This window comes from Numenius arquata, chromosome 2 (genome assembly GCF_964106895.1).
Source record: "Numenius arquata chromosome 2, bNumArq3.hap1.1, whole genome shotgun sequence".
Classification (NCBI taxonomy): domain Eukaryota; kingdom Metazoa; phylum Chordata; class Aves; order Charadriiformes; family Scolopacidae; genus Numenius; species Numenius arquata.
The window spans coordinates 59,867,981-59,888,613 of NC_133577.1; the positions used below are offsets into that span (position 1 = coordinate 59,867,981).

A 20,633-nucleotide genomic window follows, 5' to 3' on the forward strand; every position below is an offset into this window, starting at 1 on the left:
GGATAGAGGCAGGAGAGCACAAGCAGCCCTGAAACACACCAGCAATGGAGTTGAGGCAGTGGAACAGGAACAGGCATAAAAACAGTGAAATAAGCACCTACAGCTATCTTTTCCTCCTGTTCTTTCAATTAAACAGGTGACCTTTCAGCGGTAAAATGAAAGATAAAGACAGTAGAAGGCAGGGTTCCCAGACCCAGATCTCAACAGCGGGAGGTAAAAGGAAGAGAAAGAAAGTTTATTTCATTATTTTTCCTTGTTTCTCACTGTGGGAAAGTCTGCAGAAACGGAAGGTTTACCATTTCTGTCAAATTTATGACACGAAATACATTATGATGGGTGATTAACAAACTCAGGCTTTCTGTCAAAATGTCACGTGTTCCTCCGTGACTTTGTTCTGGTATTACCACTGCGTATTTACTACTATCATTTTCTTTAGCATCTGCATAACATAGTTGAATAACTTTGCAGGCAGTGAGATCACAGTTCAAAAAAAAAGCTGGAAACATGCACAAGAGGCTATTCATTGTGCTATTTTTACTATTCTGAAGTCCATACCATGATCAGTGACTCATAAGAGCAGCAAGCTGGATGGAGAAGCACTTGCAAACCATACAAACTTGTTTACTCGTTTATCTGTTTGCACCGATTCATTGTGTTCCTCAGCGTAAAATCTACGGGACTCAGGAGAAAGGAAAGCACTAAAGAGAAATTCTGTTTCCCGAAGAGCTCTTCCATCCACCACGCGCCGCCGAGATAGCGGAGTTCATGCAGTCTGAGCATACACCTCCTGTGTCCACTCCTGAGAACTAGAGGTTGTCCTGGCTGGGTGGAGAGCCCCTAAATACCAATGGAGCACACTCCCTCTGGTGGCTTCACTCAGTCTCACTTTATCAGGGCACACAAAGCAATTAAACAGGCAAATTTTTCATTAGCTTGTTTTAAGTCATACATTAAAGTGTTGATGTTTTTTGGCCTGGTAGTCCTGAGATGACATAGAGTTTTGGTGGGTCTATGCAATTATTTTGGAGAGGTTTGGCAAAGTTCATCATAGCATGCAGTTACAAAAGCAACTTAGTTTTTCCATGTGATGCAGTGGCATTATGGACCCAGAAAGCTATTAGAATATGTATGAGTAATGATTAAGAAAAAAAATATCTGCTTCACCTGTGAAACTCTTGTTATAACATTAAAAAAACCAAAAGCGTCTGCCCAGGCCTAGCCACATTTTATTTTGAGCAGGAGGTGAAGAGGAGGTTGGTTTTCCCTGCATGCACTGGTTGTTTCAGCGTAGAGCAAGGCTCATGTTTTGCTGTTGCTGCCTTTTTCTTCATTTTCCTCATTTCACTGGTTTGCCCTGAGATATCTTTTTTTTTTTCCTGTCTAGCAGGTTGCATAGAAGCCGGGGCAATACGTTCCCGTGTCCATACGTTGAAATCAAAACAAACAATATACAGTCAAAACAAAGACACTGTGAATATTTCCCGTATATAATATATGGCTCATCTATCATAAAAAGGGGTGTGTTGGTACTTTATCACTTCAGCACTTTTTAACTTTAAAAGTAAAATCTCAAACGCCCAGAAATAGGCGTGGGCATCTTAACCACCATAGACTTTCCTTAAGGTTAGGCGGGGGTTAAGATTGAATCTCACAGCTAGTATATCTGAATGGTGGAGAATTTTGCCAGGTACAACGACATGAACGAGCGCTGTTACTTAGACATCTGAAAATATTTGCGTGTAAAAGCCTAAGAGAGTGAAACAGTGCAACACTGGGTTGTAATCAGTATTTTTTTCAAGGTGAAGTGAAATCCGTGAACATACTTGGCTAAACGTGTCAGCTGTGAACAAATGAAAACGACGGCACCGAAAGATTAGATAATAGGTCTGTAATTCATATGTAAGAGTGACTGATACTGAGAGAATTCGGGGAATACTCAGAAATACGGGTAAGAAACCACACAAAAGGCACAGAGATCAGGCTCAAAAAGAAGGGACAGCTGACATGTAAATCTGAATCTAGCTCCTGATACCCAAAGGCACAGGCAAGATGAAAGAGGTATTTGAAAAACTTCGTTTTGCAAGAGAAAACTGGGCAATAAGGGGAAAGAGAGGCGTGCAAGAAATAATTAGACACTTGCAGAGTACGGAGTATGTCACTGCTGCCCAAAACTGGCAGCTCTGCTCAAACATTACATATTCCTGTCACACATTTACAAGCATTAAAAAGTGTATGAAGTACAAAAGTCTGGCACCACAGGTAGCAAGGAAAAACCGTACACTCACAATTAAAAATCCCTATATTTCCAATTGATCTTATGATAGATAAAGTCAGATGTGACATAAGAAGACTAACCTCCAGAAATTCAGGATATCCAACAGATAATAATCATATATAGTAATACTCGCTACTGCTAATTCGTTTCATCTTCCTTGCCTTGACTCTTGTCAAGCCCCTGATACAAAACTATGTAAGGCAGACAGTTTCTTTTGTTCCAGTCTTACTTTCTGCCTTACCGCATTGTTCCTAAGACACCACGTTATCTTTAAAACATGTACAAAATGGAAATCATGTCAGATTCTGTTACTGTCCTAGAACCAACATTTTAATACCATGCTATTAGTTCTATATTTAATACTAAAATAGTAGCAGTACCTCTTCCGCAAAGTTAGTTTTCTTGTCAAGCATCTCTCGTAATGTTTGAAGAATTTTAATGCAGAGCTTTTCTTCTTTCTCCATTAGCTTCTTTGTGTGATTAATCAACCTTAAAATAAAATATTAAGCCTTAAAGAGCATCGCACATTGCTGTTAAGCCATACTACAATTTCCTTATGCAAAAATTGCCTGTCACTGTATTTTTCCTCAAGGAGAGGAAATAAAAGTAGACAAGAGAAATCATAATTAAAAAGGAAATAGGACTTTCAAGGTGTTGTGAGTTTTTTGTGTCATCTTTGTATATCTTACTGCCCATACAGAAGGCAGATTTCTACATCCACTTTTTACGAGTGCTTCCAGATTGAGATCCAAACTTGCTATTTCATCCTTTCTTTATTTAAAGCTAACCATGCATTTATTTTAAGTTTTATTTCAATGTTCCCTATACTTCTTGCAAACTTTAGAAGCTACAGCCTTTACATCTTCCAACCTTGATGATGGTTATATTTATTATATAATTAGCAAATGGCATCCCGCCAAAAGGATCCCCAAAAGCCTTACATGGAAGCACTGAGAAATGCAGATATTTGGACGAAATATAACCATTGTTTACATTCACACAACAACTTTACAAGACTCTTTCAAGTCAGAAAAGAAGGTACATTTTTGACTCCAGCTATGACTGTGATGGGAGGTTGGGTTTCAGTCAGCTTAAACCAATACCAGAAGCAGTCTTTCTATCTCTGTACAGAGCAAGTCCTTGCACTGTTTCGTTTCATTGCTGGAAAAATGCTCGTGAAATCAGAAGGGAAGAGGAAATCTGAAGGCCTTAGATATGAGTCCAAAACAATGCAGCTCTCAGGCCTGCAGTACTAACAGTATTTTTAAAGAGTTACACCTTTATCTCAGGATTCCTGCATGGCTCTGCAAAGCATTCCTTTGCCATGGAAGTTAATTAAATAAAAGAGAAAACTGTTTATTGCATTACATGGGCCATGTCCAACGGCCCTCGACTTGACTTGATGCTGACTTTGAAAGGAGTTTGGACAGAGGGGATGGGATGGGACAAGCTCAAAATTTAACTTAATTTTTCCAAACGTATATTGTTATAACACTACCTCTGCAGAATATGCAAAAAGCCAAAGAATCAGGAGAGCTGCCAAATGCATTCATTTCCCCCAAGTTACCTCTGTTTAAATTATAGTTTCTCAAGGGTAGCAAGGGCACCTCACTTGAGGACTAAGAAAAAAACTGCAAGACTCCATTCCAATGCACAGACTGCATATAAAATGTCTAATAATTCAAGACCAGGTAGGGGTGCCAGAGAAATATATATTTTTAAGAGAGCTGCTGGCAGTTTAAAATAAAAATCAAAGGATTTATTTGCTTTACCAAAAAAAAAAAAAAAAAATCTAGCCCTGAGCACCCCACGCCATCTCACTATGAATTCTTGAAAATTCTACCATGGAAAGTCTAAGTTTCTGCTGTAGATTTGGAGAAACTTAATAGCAAAAGTAGCCCAATAAGAAAACAGAAGTAGGTTGAGCCTGTCACAGTTTTAACAAGCTACTAACATTCAATTTCTAGGCAGGCAAGTCAAGCAACCTCTTTCTCTACTCATCTACAGACTCCTAAACTGCTGAAAAACATAAAGCGTTCAGCAAAAGACCTCAGTTGAAGCTTTCAGTATGACATGCCTAAGTCACTGTTGAAAATCAGAGGTAAATGCTGTTGAAAATTTTAACTCCCTGCCATCTTTTCCAAAGAAGCAAATGGGCCTCTCCTTACAACACTTACTTGGACATGAAAGCACCGCATCTTATTCTGGCATCGCTCCCCTCAGGAAAAAGAAGTTCTGGACTGTGCAGCACATCAACCAGCACCGAGAATTCAGCTTGCATCATGGGAGTGAACTGCTGCTCCAAGGAGGACACTACATCCTAGGGAAAAAGAAGGATGTCATTCGTAACTATGTCTGGCCAAGAAAACTAGAAGAACATTGCTGTGAAGTTGAACAATACCGTGCAACGGGTTATTTAACCCACCTCTGACAGCCAGTCACAAGAGTCCACGTTAAACCAGGTGACAATAAAGCAACCTCATGCCTTTCTTCATGCTGCTCCTCAAGGAGGGGTGAGGTGCCCATTACTATTACTTTGCTGTTCTCTCTCAAATATGTCCTCTGCAGTAATGCCACAAACCACTTGGCAACAGTCAAGATGATGGTGTGATGGAAAAACACTGCTTATCATACATGGGGTTAGTGTATCACCTGAGATGTTGCTTCCTTGGTATTTAGGGCTCCTTCATTTGTCTAAGTCCTGCTGTTTTCTTAGTTCATAAACTCCTGATGTCATTTAACCGCTACATGCACATACATGTATCTCTCCACCTTGTAGGTATTCTCCAGTCAATCTGACATAATGGCTCCTAAAACCCCCAGTACCTCCGTCTGCGGTCAAAACAGCACGTGTGACCATGAAAAGGCAGAAAGGAGATTGTCTCTGTGAACCACTTTGGGGAAAAATACACACTTCCTACCCCTCTCTCTTGACTTCTGTAGGAGCCGAATTCAGGTCATGGATCAAAAGGCCCTGCATGATAGCTTCACTACGAACAGACACCAGAGAAGACCTGAGCCCCCTGCTCCCCTCACCTAGAAGCTCAAAGGTTGCTGTAATCCAGCACCAAAAATGCAATTAATCTCTCTCTGGTGAGAGATGTCTCTCTCTCTGGTGTTTTCCGCATCTGGCACATATTAGATAAATGCACTGCCACAACTACTGCCCAAGCCATTTGCTATTTTTTGTACCTGTAGTTTTTCTATTATATTCCTGTAATCCCAGGCAGGCCCACCAAGAGCTTCTTTAAAACGAGGTCCACTGCGGGCTGACATTCTCCACCCCATGGCTGCCCTCTGCACCATGTTAGAGTGACTCTTCATGAACAAGGTGTTGACCTGGCTGTCCAAATCCACTGGAATTGCAATCCCACGGTTCTTTGCTTTAATAGGAAGAAAAAAGAAGACATTTTCAGTGGCAAAACCATTAAAATCTTATGAAGCTCATGGTATGCAAAATCCTGATAATTCTTGAAGTTAAGGGGCAGCGGGATCTCACTTCGACAGGTTTTAAATGTAAGGATTAAAAACCTAAGCTGGTAGAAATCAGCCATTATCAGTTTAAAAAAGCAAGCTGTACCGCTTTAAATGAGATGAGGATTATTTCCAGTATATATTTTCATAGGTACAGACATTTATTTTTTAAATATTTTTTATTAAATATTTTACTAACTTAAAAAAAATCAGATCCAGAGATATTAATAAGAGTAACAAAAAGAGCACGCATTATTATTTCAACAGCTCATTTTACTCTGTTCAGAAGCAAATTCAAAAATCTTCTTTCTAGTGGACATATGCACATCTAGCCAATTTATCCCAAGTGCAATTTGTTGCTTTTCTGTGTATTTCTCTTGCAAAGACCTTGAGAAACCAAGTGCATACAAATTAAATTTGAAAAAGACTGTCTCCTTTTCTCTCTCCCTTTGGTTTCCTATACAGCCAGGGTTGTTAAACCGTAAGATTCTGGGATGCCACTGCAATATAACTGATAGTTAAACAAATTTAAACAATAGTTTTAAAAATGCAGGGCTTTTTTTTTTTTTTTTTTTTTTAGACTCGACAGGCAGGAAATGACAAAATACAGAATATCAGAGGGAAAAAAAAACCTGAGAAAAGACTTGCACGAATTTTTACAGGGCATCCACTATTAAACTCCTATTGCATCCTCAACTGTCGTTTGAAAGACGATGTTAGAAGGTAAATGCCCTCTCCTTGACAAAAATCTTTTGTGCTAGCTGCATCTCTCCATTCCACTGGAGATCAGAGTGACATTCTTCTACAGCTCAGCGTGAGTCATCTGAAGTAAACACGAGATCGATGCAGATGTATCTCTGTCTGAGAGATTAGGTCACGTTCCAGCAACTGGGCTTTGTGTTCTACGTCACTTCACTTAATTTCCATGGCACAGCTTATGTTTAATAAAAACTTAAAAGTAAAACGGAGAAGCAGTTCTCGTTCATTTGTAGTAATGAATAACAATCACTAATTTTTCGGTTTTCCTTATTAAAACAAGATGAATTTTTTGAATAGCGTTAGCCCATATTACAGTTCCGCGCGACGTTTCTTTGAGGCATTTCCCCACCATTCTGCATCAACGCAAGTCAAGTTCTGAAGAGAAAGATCTGGGGGTCCTGGTAGACAGCAAAATGACAATGAGCAAGCAGTGTGCTCTTCTGGCCAGGAAGGCCAATGGGATCCTGAGCTGCATAGGGAAGAGTGTGGCCAGTAGGTGGAGGGAAGTCATTCTCCCCCTCTGCTCTGCACTGGTGAGGCCACAACTGGAATACTGTGTCCAGTTCTGGGCTCCCCAATTCAAGAGGGACAGGGAACTACTGGAAAGAGTCCAGCGAAGGGCAACGAGGATGATTCAAGGATTGGAGCATCTCCCTTATGAAGAAAGGCTGAGAGAGCTGGGGCTCTTTAGCCTGGAGAAGAGAAGGCTGAGGGGAGACCTTATCTACGTTTACAAGTACCTAAAGGGTGGGTTGAAGGAGGAGGGAGCCAGACTCTTTTCAGTGGTTCCCACTGACAGGACGAGGGGCAATGGGCACAAGCTGGAACATAGGAGGTTCCACTCAAATATGAGCAAAAACTTCTTTCCGGTGAGGGTGCCAGAGCCCTGGAACAGGCTGCCCAGGGAGGTGGTGGAGTTCCCTTCTTTGGAGATCTTCAAGCCCCGCCTGGATGCAGTCCTGAGTAACATGCTCTGACATGCTCTGGGCAATCCTGCTTCGGCAGGGGAGTTGGACTAGATGATCTTTATGGTCCCTTCCAACTCTAAAAATTCAGTGAAATTCAGTGAACACGCACACTTTCCACAGCTGCAGAAGGCAGCAAAAAGATTCCACCCTTCCCTCCCAGTTCTTAAAACATACACAACTTTAAGTCCTGAACTTGTGAAGCCAACAGATTCCCTCCTTCGCTAGGCAGCCTATGCATCACACCCCGCAGGAGTACATGCAAGCAGAAAGTCAGGCATGCAGCTCTGAGAAATGAAGGCTCCTGTGCTGCCAAGCACAGTGAGTCATGGATCCCAGGCAGAAAATTTCTCTCCTTCCAGATACTATATTGTAATTATTAAAATAGCATTTATTAAAAACCTAAATTCGGCTGTGACACCTCAACCCCCAGTCTCACAGACTACGGCAAGAATGCTCTGTGACATGTGTTCTCATCCTTTTAATAGCTCACAGAATCACAGAATCTTCTTGGTTGGAAGGGACCTTTGAGATCATCGAGTTCAACCACAAAAAAAAAAAAAAGAATAAACAAAAAAAAAACCAAAAACAAAACCCACACAAAACAAACACCCACAAGCACACCCCACACCCACCCACAAACAGACACAACCCAACAATCTCGGGCACTAGAGCGTGCCCTGAAGTGCCACGTCTACACGTTTCTTAAATACCTCCAGGGATGGCAACTCCACCACCTCCCTGGGCAGGCTGTTCCAGTGCCTGACCACCCTCTCAGTAAAGTCATTCTTCCTAATATCTAATCTAAACCTCCCCTGCCCCAACTTCAGACCATTTCCTCTGCTCCTGTCATTATTCCCTTGGGAGAAGAGGCCAACACCCACCTCTCTACACCCTCCTTTCAGGGAGTTGTAGAGGGCAATGAGGTCCCCCCTCAGCCTCCTCTTCTCCAAACTAAACATGCCCAGTTCCCTCAGCCTCTCCTCCTATGACTTGTTCTCTAGACCCCTCACCAGCTTGGTGGCTCTCCTCTGGACACGCTCCAGCAGCTCAATGTCCTTCCTGTAGTGAGGGGCCCAGAACTGAACACAGCACTCGAGGTGAGGCCTCACCAGTGCCCAGTCCAGAGGCACCATCACTGCCCTGCTCCTGCTGGCCACGCTGTTCCTGACACGGGCCAGGATGCCATTGGCCTTCTTGGCCACCTGGGCACACTGCTGGCTCATGTTCAGCCGGCTGTCCACCAGCTCCTGTGGGTGCAGGGATCCGTGCTCTCTTCCCACTGCAAGGGAGTATCCCAATGCAGGACCAGGGCCTCCACATGCCGATTACGGTATTTAACTGGGATGGAAGAGAAATCTCTTATTCTATTTCTGGTAGGCACTTTCTTTTAAACAGTTTGCCATAGGAAATTTAAAAAAATTCTTAGGTCCAGATGATAAGACACATTTTCCCACAACCGTATATGAAACCTCAGCAGCAGATGTACAGCAGTTTCCACACTGACAATTGACTTTTCCTTTCCGCTCTCTATTTGTTTGGAAGGCAAGGTTCCTGATTATCATGAGGAAAATATCATGTATGGCTGGCCATTATTTCTAATGACTGTTTTTCCATATTACTTGACTCGGTTATTTTTCAACACACGTTTGCCCTGTTGCTGCTTACTTTATTATAGAAGTCCATTAAAGTTTTGTCAGTGCGGGTAGGGTGCTGCAGTCTATTAATCCAATTTATTGTGTCCTAATGTCAATCACTGGAATGTTATCGGACAATGCCCTCTTCTCAATTAAGTGGTATGTATGCAGAATCCTGATATATCCAGGAATAAATTTAGCAATGGGGAGCGTGCTGTTCAGAGGAAAACCCAGACTTCTGCAGTCCTATAGATGCCATTTGAAGTTAACAACTTCCATCAGTGTCTGAGGAGCAGTCAAGGACTATGATTGTTCAAAGAGTTGCAGCTAATTAAAACTATCACAAAGAAAACCAGAGAGAGGAAAAAAAATACTCCTTTGTTTTGAACAGTTCTTATATGTATAATTCCATTTGTAATTAAGATTTGTACTGGTTGTCAAAGGGCACTGTTGAAGTCTAAGCTATAAACAAAGCCTTTGTCTTCTTATTTCTTTGCAGCTTGTAGAAAGTTTATCTTTCATTTGTTTCACATTTCATTATTTAAAACAACATGAAACATATTTCTACATTTTGGAAAGCTGATGAACAAATGTGAACATAAATATTTATTTTTAATTTAGGTGTTGTAGGCTGCTTTCCTCTTCAAAATGTGTCAATCTCCCTTAAAGTATGAACATAAAATATTTAAAAGCATGTTTATTTTCGTTCCACTTAGAAATACTTTTGGACAGCACTCAAACTTGCAAAGTGGGGTTAGAGCTGGTAGACAAAGGAGCCAGGAGGGGGTAAAATTCTGTCTTTCATCTGACTAGTGAACTTGTGGAAAAACAGCACGCTACGTGGCTGTATGTAAACTGGTACCACAGGTATCTCGAAGGATGCTTACCATGATGGAGTACAACATGGCTTCAGCTAAGGTGAATTCTGCCTTGCAGTGCAGAGCATCGTGCAGGCTTATATACTGCCCAATTCCTACCTAGGGCACCCTGCTGGTGCTAATTACACCAGCTAATTACACCATGAATACATTACCCTCTTTTGCCAATGTTAGAGGAAATGTGATTTGGTGGGAAATCCTTTCCACAACTAACTCTCAAATCTGCTAATCACAATTATGCTATCATCAGTCGCCACAGTTGAGCCAAGACAAGCAAGCAAATGGTACCAGTCAAAATGATAAGCAACACGGTGCCGCAAATTTAGCCAGGTCCCAGTAGAAAGTTCTGCTCTGTGCTGGATGGTTCTGTGTGTATCCAGTGCATCAGCAGCTTTCTTCTCCTTTACCGTTTAAACTATGCAAAAGTACTCTGAGATGGGGACTCAAAAGAAAAGGGCAATATTAACGTTGAGAATCAAGTAGCTAAAAATCAAACTGCTCTCTGCAAGTGAGCTGGACTCCAGCAAGGTCCCAGGAGCAAGTCCGGCTGCTAACAGAAGGGGTGAAATGGGCTGAGATGTATTTTGTTAAATTACCTGCATGTAGTTCTCTTCACAGAAGCACAGAAACTGGGAGTAAAAGGACCTATTTTTGGGAATGCTTGCTTTAGCACTGCCCTTGCACTATATGGCCCTTGCACAGGATCAGTTTAGGACTAAGGATTTCCAGGAAGCAGCCCTCACCTGTAATTTTCCTTGGAAGCCCATTCTTCAGAATAACCTATCTTGCCATAAGGAAGCTTGCCATTCTCCTTGATATTCCCACCCAGTGCTCCCTCATTTTAAATTTCACTCTATCAGCTTTTGTAGTATATACAAAATACAACAGTATTTAGGGGCTTCACAGCTATCTAGTGCATTCACGCTACCCTAAACCATACCTCGTGTGGGTTTTCCGGGGAACACGCAGGCATTTCACCCCCTAAAGCACCTCAGGGAGGAGCGTGACAGGCAATCTGGGTCATGAAGAAGCCACAGCCGTACCTGGCTGTGAAGCCATTACTCTCCTTGCTGTTTACGCCCCTCCGGTAGTTGCAGACAGCTGTATCATGTTCTCCCACACTTTCCAGTTGTCACTTAACGGAGCGATGCATATTTAGTTCAATTAATTTTGCTCTATAAATCAGTCCCTCCAGCTCCTTAATCATTTACTGACTGCTTAACAAATGCATTTGGATGGAGAGACACTAACGCTAGCAACAGCAAGACTTCTTAAAGGAAATAAAAGCTTTGTGTAGACAAGACACAAGCCTGCCAATCTTGTACCCTTCACTTGGATGTGTTTTTTTTCCAACAGAAAATCTACGCTAAAATATTTATCAGTCTGTAAAAAGATCATCGTTGAATTTTTCTTGCAATTAGGGAAACACAAACAGTTAAAATAGAATAAAATATGTGCTTCATCTGAAATGTATTCTTCTTGCTGTCAAAAAGGTAACAACAGGATAATTATTTTATTTGAACTAAAAATTGAAAATGAAGGTCTAGCTGTTTAGAAAATGGAAAAAAAGATTTTAAAACTCAAATGGGAAGTGAAATAAAGTATTTTCAGGGCTGAAAAAATTCTTATAGGAAAGTTCATCTACATGGACATTAAAATATGTTCAATAATTCCAAATAAACAATAAAATGTAACCTAGATTTTAGTTTAATGTTTCCTGCTGGTAATTTGTCAGGGAAAATGAAAGGGCTTTAGAAGACATAAAAGCATGGTCAAGGAGCAGCACAGGAGAGGTTTTCTTGAGGCTGTAGAAGGGGTACTGGTGAGCTGAAATTGGACAATAAATACTCAGCTAGAAAGGACTTCACCACTCCCTTCAGACCATCTGCTGTCTGTTGTAGACAACCCATGTTCTTTAATATCTTCTGAAAAAAGATAAATCTATCGAGCCCCATTTAAAAATGAAGCTAGCTTTTCTGCCAACCCTTCTGCCTCCGTTTTCTCTTGGCCCATTCACCAAGGACATCCTTCCAAAGTTGGTTCCAAACCTCTGATTTACAGTCTAAATTTATTTAGGTTATTTACAACCTAGCGTAATTTATGTCCCCTTGTTTTCGGGTCAGCACTGTCCTTTAACTTAAATGTCTCTTCTCCATGACTACTTATCTTCCTAAGTACTTTTAAAAAGCAACAACAGAGGCCTCTGTTTTGCTAGGCAAAACACATGGGGCTCCTGTAGTCTCTTCTCGTAATACAGTTCTGCTTTCCACCCAACCATCACAGTAGTACTCCCTCTGTACCTGTTCCAGTTTTGAACTTATGAAATAGGAATCTTACAGGACTTGTCTCCAATTTTGTAGGGTGGAAACAAGGATTCTCCTTTTGCTTCTCCTGCACAGCATCCTAGAGTATAATCTGAGAATGACTAATGTAATTTGGCTTGCTAACTAGTTTTTTTTAAAGGGTTTGCCAAGAGAAATAGTCTAACAAAATGCAGGTTCCTCTCTGCCACTGTTTACTCATCTGGGAAATTCCAATTATTTCATTATTGGTGGGAATAGCACAGCCATACACATACTACATCCTTGGGATACGCACACACCGTGTCAGAGGGAAGATGCAATCTGTAAAAACATAAGGGAGAAAGCTAATGGATACTACAGAGACAAGAGTATAATACCACTAGATTCAACCTTGTACAGAAGAGAAAACTGATGCTTGGGGGTGAAGATATAAGAATCATGACTTAATAAAGAAGCAAAGATAGCTCTTTGCATGGGTCCTGAAAGACTGGTCAGCCTCGGGAGAAAGACCTTGCTTCAATACAATTTAAAATATGCTACCCAGATCTTTAGTTGTGAGGACAGGTGATATTCCCCAGCTTTACCATGTGGAAAGACAGTAGATGATTTAAAATGCAAACTTTGAGACTGGCCTCCATCCTTCTCAATCTTGCAAAGATTATAAAATGTAGGAAAGTCCATTAATAATGAATTCATTTGAAACAAATTAAAACTGTTAGAGGCCTTAGGTCCTCTGTTTTCACAAAGATCAGGGGACCTTTTAAACATTTTTCATTTGTAGGTATTTTACCAGTGAGATGGAAGTTGTTTTGATCATTCAGTTTTTGGACTATATTTTCAAGCAAAAGCTCAGTCCTATGTAATGACAGAGAAAAAGCAAAAGTGACAGATGCATAATGTGTTAATTCTTGTTACGGTGATAATCTGCTTCAGAAATCCATATGAACAAGATGCATTCATATACATATATTGCTTCATGAGTGTTTCTCATTCATGCCAGGTGGCCAAATTACTGGCCAATAAAAACCTGATGCAGGTTGGTATCTCTGTTCCAAATCTCTTGGAGCCACAGAGGGGTCTGCTGAAGAAGATAAGGAAACCTCTGTGCTTCTTGCTGAACTTGAGGCAGATAACTGCCTGGAGAAAAAGCAGCAAGTGAAGCTTGAAAAGCTTATAAAGTTTTTCCCTAGTGGTCAAGTAGAGTTGAAGTACCACAGTTATAAGAAATTAGCTTCTGCAACATATCCTTTTGTTGACCTGGAAGATAATGCACATCCTTACACTGCTCATAAGAAGATAGATGTAATGATCTTAAGCTCTCGAGGCAATACTTACATCCACCTGCCACAAACAAACTAATAAGCACTGAGCAGAATGCGCGTTACTTAAGCTTGCTTTGAAATGGGTCTTTTAAAAGTGCATTATTATATCTTTCATATCTTGGGAAACATGTGTATGATCTTTCTTCCTGCTGAGATTCATTTCTAAATCCAGGGCTATGACACAAAAAAAAAAAAAAAAAAAAAAAAATCATGTTTGTTCTTTCAAGTCTATACTACATTTATTTTCCATCAAAAGTCTTTGGTCCCTGCTGCAAATCTGTCCAATACTCTATCTCTCTGATATAGGCAAAATCTTTCTAGAGGTTTTTTTTTAAACCCTGCTGTGAAACATGAAGGCCCTTACATTAAAGCTGTCAGACTCTCAAGTCAAAAAAAAAAAAAAGAAAAAAAAAGGCAGAAGAGTGCTCACAGATGGCTAGCCAAAATCCAAACCTAGTCCACATACACAGCCAGCAAAAGAGGCAAAAAAAAGGCTGCCCTGTTTGTAATATGGAAGAAACCTTTGCCTTCTCAAAGAGAACCACCGTCTTGTGCGGCGGAACACCCGATAGGGAAAGGCACCGGGCACACACTGTAATCACAAAAAGGGCCTCGATTTTAAAATCCTCTGGTACCCCCAGCTGGGGCATTTTTTCTAAAGCTTTCAGCAGAGCAGAGCAGGCCTACTCAATTAGCCCCAGCAAGCAACGCTTGGCACCGTGCCTAAAAATAGTGAGTATTAAAGGTGGTTAAAATCTCTACTAGCCAGCCCAACTTTTGCGCGGGGATGTTTGTTAAAAACTCCACTTCTTCTCTGTCTAACTTGCTCTTTGGGGAGATCCTCCTCACCGCTTCCCTTATACTCCCTTTCTGTGCTGTCAAATAAAACACCAAATAAAAAATGCGCAGTGATTTGCTAACACAACACAGCGCAATTTTATCATGCTCGATATTGGTATCAGTGATGAATCCTTAAAGAGTTATTATGATATGGACGAGGAGATCTGCAGTGTGCATGCTAATATGTGCGTTCAGGGGGCATCTCCGAGGCTGCCAACCTGTGGCTCCTCCAGGTGATGCCCAGCCTCCATGCTCTGCTGCCACTGAAGGGAAGCCCCAGAGGAGAACCCGGGGTGATGCCCTTCGCCAGCAGCTCAGCTCCACTTTGCCACGACTGAGGGTGCCCAAGCTGGGGCACGTGGCTGGGGTCCCATAGGTGAGAAGCCAGAGTAACAAGAAGGTTGGGCTCTTGGGACAGCCCAAGAACATACTTCAAAAAAAAAAAAAACCACACAGTTGTAAACCATCTCCATAAAACAGAAAAAGGAATGAAAGAAAAGGCTACAGCGGAAGTAGGTATTAAATTCATCAAATTGGAAAAACTCCAGACATCAACCATGCCTTGCATTCAGGCTTTCCCCTTGGCTCTCCCAGGAACAAGAGGCATGCAGATGACTACCTACCAAAGGCTACTCGCCCTTTCACGTGCAGTTGCACCTAGCCAAGAAGCTGAATCTGCCAGCCCATTAAGGTGACCCATACTTTCCCTGTCAGGCTGCTGCAGGGACGAGTTTGGCTTGGCTGTCTCGGCACCATGCTCGGGTGTCTCCAAATGCCCTCTTCTTGGTGAGATAACACAGTGACCACCCTGAGCTAGAATTTTATTTTAGGTGTAGCTCTACAGAAATGAAGACACCAAGCTGCCTAGAAGCACAAATAAGGCACGCTTGGTCTCAAAAATACTCTCACCTGCCCTGCTTCTTCCCCTTTTCCCCACATTCCCAAAGGAAGTAATTTATCAATGACTCCTTTCCAGAACTGCCAGAGGAGAGCAGGGATGTAAGTGTTAAACACATAAACAAGGATTTGTAGGGCTAGAGCTTTATTTGAGATTGTAGAAGCTGTAGCAGAAAGGAAATAAGTCTTCAACTTCCAAAGTTCTCTTGCCAGATGGATCCACAATTAAATCATTTGCACAACAAATGAAGAAATTGAAGGTTGCTAAGTTTTTAGGTAACTGCTTATTTACATTCATACAAAAAGCTAATGAGGTGTTTGGGCTAAAATGGTAAATGATACTCCTGTAAAGCTATTCTAAAATCTAAATTTAGGGAGTCGATTGTTGCAATGCCACAGATGCTGCAGATGGTTAAGCGACCCTCTCATACTGTTCTACCATTATTAATTAAAACTTTTAAAAAATTGCACCAACAATAGAATTTAGCCAGTTTCTATATATCTCTGCCTGTACTCAGTTTTCAGTCACACTGAGCAGAACCTTATTCTACAAGTAATCAGAATGACTGACTTTTAGACACTATATTGAAGAATCCTTTTCTCTGTTGTGGCAGAAGACTTTAAAATTGTATTCACAGAAACTTAACTTAAAAATTATTTTTTGTGAGTCTTAGCTATGTACTGGTGAAGAATCTTTTTTATTTTAGGATAAGAAGTTTTAAATCTTCCACTTTAACATGGCGTTTGAATTTATTTGAAAGCATGTAACTTATTAGCTACCCTGAGGACTAAATTTGGTCTCAGTGCAAGTGCAAGGCTGCCTGTGTAACAGCAGTAAATGATTGCACCTGATGGTGAGGAGTAAGCAGAGAAGCTGTGGAGTGGCACAGTTGTGGTTTCCATCCCCAACTCCCTGATGGGACAAAACCTGAACAAGCCCAGGATCATGAATGACAATAACGAATCCACCTCCCAGGAACTGAGGGGAAAAATGACGGGTGTTTTCCAATGCACAATTGCTATGCATCGCTGCTTACAACAGCTTGTGCAAATGTAGCCCAGCACGACTAGAAATGCCCAGGTTTTCTCATAGCTTATGTTGGTTTTAATATCATAACTTGCTTGAGGTAAAATTCAACCATCGCTCACTGAGCAAACATCTCTCTGACCTACAGGTTTCACCTAACAACCCTATTTGATGGGACAGATTTGAATGAGTTATAAAAAGAGGAAGAATTGAGTCTCAGAAAGTGGGATTTTTGAAATCACCAGTCACAATTTCAGGACGGTAGAGTCAAATTAAAAACCGTTGAACCTCAAGTAAGTCTTATCTTAAAACACAGAGAACAATAATGAAAGTAAAACCTGGCACCTACCCACTTCAGCCAAAGTCTTGATACATGACTCCACTGAGGCTTTCTGCGTTGGGTTTGGCCAGGTACAGTTGTAAATTCTAAAAGCAGACTGCAGCAGCTGAATAAAAACAGGCTGGTGTGTCTGAAAACAAATAGATAAACATGGAATTTTACCCTTTAGCATCTCCTCAGAGCTGCCCTAGGATTTGACACAACATAAACTGCGTGCAAGGGATTTTCAGCTTGTAGACTCAAGTTACAACTCCATTAAATTCTCTTTGCTCTTTGGGACTGGAGGAAACAGAAATCAATGCTGCACCCCTAAAAAGGCCAAATCATGCAGTTTTTCCTCAGGTCACCACTGATATCAAGCAAGCACAGTACAGAGCAGAAGGACAGTGAAGTATTCCCAGGTCTCAGGTATGTGTCCCTTTTATCATAGGACAAAGCATTTTTCTCACACAAATACAAAGCTAGACCTTGATTCTGCAAAGATACCCCCTCCAATGAATTCACAAGAGCCAGGAATCAATCTGACCATATTGAGCTGTCTGACAGTTCAGAGCTGTAAGGGGTAAAAATTAAGAGTAAGTGTTTTAAAGAGGAATTAAACTGCTAGCCAGTGGCATGAGAAGGGACAGAGAAATTAAAGGAGGATGTAAAGATACCTTCTGCTAGCCAGATAGGAATGCTGTATCTCATTAATGGTCTGAATTACATATCTGTCTGTCTCCCCTTTCCTTACCTGGAGGCTGGTGCTGTTATCTGAAAATGGTGAATTGAAGAAGCCACTCACAATGTTCATTACGGGTTCGGTGATATATTTCTCCAGAGATGTGTCTGCATGTTTACGATCCGTAGTTGTGTTACAAACCTACAGGGAAGAAGGAGGAAACAATGAGATTTAGTTCTTTTACATAAGAAAGCTTTATCATTTTGAATTTATTACAACACAGGTAATATGTGTTCTTAGTAAAAAACCAAACAGCTTTTAAACAAAATCTATCAGAGAAAACTATCTTAGAGTTCGAGCTGTATTTGTGATAGCTTATCTTTCTTCTTGGAGGTCCACATTGTCTTTTGAATCCCCTCTCTTCTGAACCAGCTCTTTTTGGTTGGCTGTCTATTCTTTCCCACACCATGAAAAAAGATCCCCCTAAATCAGCACGTTGCATGCCACTTACACATTTAGACAGATTCAAGAAGAAAATGGGCCTTTCCTCCCATTGGGGGCTAGGCTGGAAGAGGCTTTAGAGACAGATGAGACATAAACACATTAGGTTAGAAAGATTTCATGTAATTTTTAACTTCTCTCTACAATCAGTCATCATCAAAACAGGTGGCAAAGGTGAAGCTCATTTGCAGAAAAAGTGTTAAAAAAAGAGAGAAGGGAAGGAAAGGAAATAGCACAGTCAATACCAACAGCCTTTAGGATTTTAAACAGTAAGACAGATAGCATTACTTACAAAAGTCACATGGGGAAAATATGAAAGACAAGCTAAAAACAACGAATGAAGAGAATGGATGGTACTGGGACAACTCTGGAGCACCGAAGGATGATTAAATGGTGGGAGGATTTGTACAAAAGATTCCTGAAGACGCCCTTTGGTACAACACTACAAGTTTGTTGCTGCATAATGACGTCATGCTTAAAAGAAGGAAAAAATTATGGGGGTGGATTGCATCCTTCAGTATTTCTTTTATTTCTTTATTTTTTTTCAACATTTGTGGACATCTATACAGAATCATTTTGACTTTGTGTATGTCAGCAGAAACAGTACTAAAAGGAGTCTCCAGAGAGCCAAACATGGTGAGAAAGGAAAGACACTCATACTACCTCTTCAACCTTTAAATAAGCAGTTCTAGTCAAGTTTAACGAGAAATGAAAGGCAAAGCTGTTCTCTCTCTCACCTATGCAAGCCACAGACTACTGTAATGTCCTTGGGAATCTATGAGAGAGCAGAACTTATTTTCTTTATAGACTTTTGGGATAGCCTTCATACTACTATCTGGGCATTTAACACACTGTCATGAACCTGTGTGGTACATACTTACCGTTACATTGCTTTATGGATGGGGAACTGAAGTCCAGAGAAGCTGAGTGAATTACTTAAGGTCACAGAGAAAAGTTGGTGACAGAAGAAGAAAGATAATCCACAGCACCTGAACCTCACAAAGGGCAAACATTCCTTAATTAAACACTGCCACTGTCACACTTGGATACTACAAGACAGAAATTTCATCAGCAGTGTTTTAAGGAAGGTTACTGATGTGACATTCAAAAGCACCCATGTTGAGGGGAAGATACAGCTCACAGGAACACAAAAGCATTTTTAGTATAACACACAAGCGTTGTCATATGGTAGGCAAAGGAATAACCAAAGAAACGTGAGCCCAAAAGAGATGAGGCATCTTGAGGAGCTTTGCTTGTCTGCTCTTCTAAAATAAACAAGTCATGCCCCCACATAGTGCATTTTTTATCCCCCCAGGAAAGTAAAGATTTTGGTCAGAGAAGCAACAGTGGCTAAACTGAAATAGCAAACTCCTCAGCCCTTCAGTTTTGGGAAAAGTGTGGCACCACCGCCACCAACCCGCCCCAGGTCCTCATGGAGGTAACAGATGCAGTTAATAATCAAAAGTTGTTTTTTTTTTTTTTCAAAAAAAGATCATAGAACTAAAAACCTCTTGAAGTTCTTCTGCTTTTAATTAATCTGCATGCCAATTTTGGCTGGAACCAGTAGCTCTGAGGCTCAGCACTCACAATCCCAACGGGAAGACAGGGAGCTGTGCAGTGCAAGCATGGTGAATTCAGAAATTGCCAAAACTAAATTCCAAAACGCTTTTAAGTTTTTCCCTTCGCTTGCTTAAAAAGCAGAGCCATATGTGAGGATGCCGCTCTGCTCCAACACCGGTCTGAAAAATTCCCAGCGCAGAAGAATTCAGAAATCCTCCCATTCGTTCTTATCCCTCCACCCTTTGGGGACTGAAAGATGTTTCCCCGTGGAAGAAAAAAAACCTGAAATGCACGAAACGGAGATGAGGATTCGAGAGAAAGCAGTGTTTAAAAACCTCTTAAGAGGCTTTGGGACCGAAACTCACATGAATAATACTTCAAAAATTCTGCAGAGAAAGCCAGGATGACTTCACAGCTGTCAGATCCTGGCTCTTTCTTTAATCCTGCTCAGACTACAGCTGCTGACTTACAGGCTGGGACACACACAGAAAAAGGAAGCCTCTCCTTCAGCAGCACCCGCTTTGCTTTGTGCAACACTAAGCCATACACGGGAGAAGCTAGGTTGGCAGAAACTGTAGAAACAGGGTACCTTTGAAAGCACGACTGGTTTTGGCAAACTGAATTTATACATGAATCTGCCTTATGCCTGCTTTGCAATGTATCACGTTGTCGAAAGAGAATGACAGTTGAGGACTAAATATTTCCTTCCTGGATCCAGAAACAGATTTAAAAAAAAAAAAAATACATTTACTCTTTTTTTTTTGGTTTGTTTTTTTTTTTTCCTAATAAAAAAGGAAAGAATCCAACCTGAGGATAACACTCTCCATCTTTCACCTTAGTGCTCTCTAATAACGGCCTCAGACTCAGAGCTCACAAACTCACCCAGTGACAGGCATTTGTAGCAGCTAAAAGAAAAGCATTTCCCCTTCCCCCCACACAAAAGCATCCCTGTTAGCTCACTGGAACACAGAGGATCAAAGGGCTCTTTTTCTAAATGCTTTGAAAGCTATTGTAACATCTTTCATGAGGCTGACAGCATTCTAACTGTCCTGATAGCTACACAACGCTAATGTATTTATAACACACAAGCTCTGCCTGGGCCCCAGAACACCAAACACGAACAAATACACTCAATAACCTGGAAGAAAGAGCTACCACAGCGACCTGGCTTAAGAGCAGGACAGGCCAGAGCAC

The 20,633-nt window shown here is 41.1% G+C and overlaps 1 protein-coding gene across 3 annotated transcripts in view; it reads right to left on the reverse strand.

The window, feature by feature from the left end:
* ITPR2 (inositol 1,4,5-trisphosphate receptor type 2) overlaps nucleotides 1–20,633 on the reverse strand; it is a 298,404-nt gene that overhangs the window by 127,936 nt on the left and 149,835 nt on the right. For all 3 annotated transcript variants that reach the window (XM_074165726.1, XM_074165736.1, XM_074165717.1), the window contains exons 33-37: nucleotides 17,451–17,579; nucleotides 16,727–16,847; nucleotides 5,468–5,658; nucleotides 4,453–4,595; nucleotides 2,656–2,764 (exon numbers count right to left, since the gene is read on the reverse strand). In XM_074165726.1, coding sequence (XP_074021827.1) covers nucleotides 2,656–2,764; nucleotides 4,453–4,595; nucleotides 5,468–5,658; nucleotides 16,727–16,847; nucleotides 17,451–17,579 — 693 coding nt within the window. The remainder of the gene's footprint in view (nucleotides 1–2,655; nucleotides 2,765–4,452; nucleotides 4,596–5,467; nucleotides 5,659–16,726; nucleotides 16,848–17,450; nucleotides 17,580–20,633) is intronic.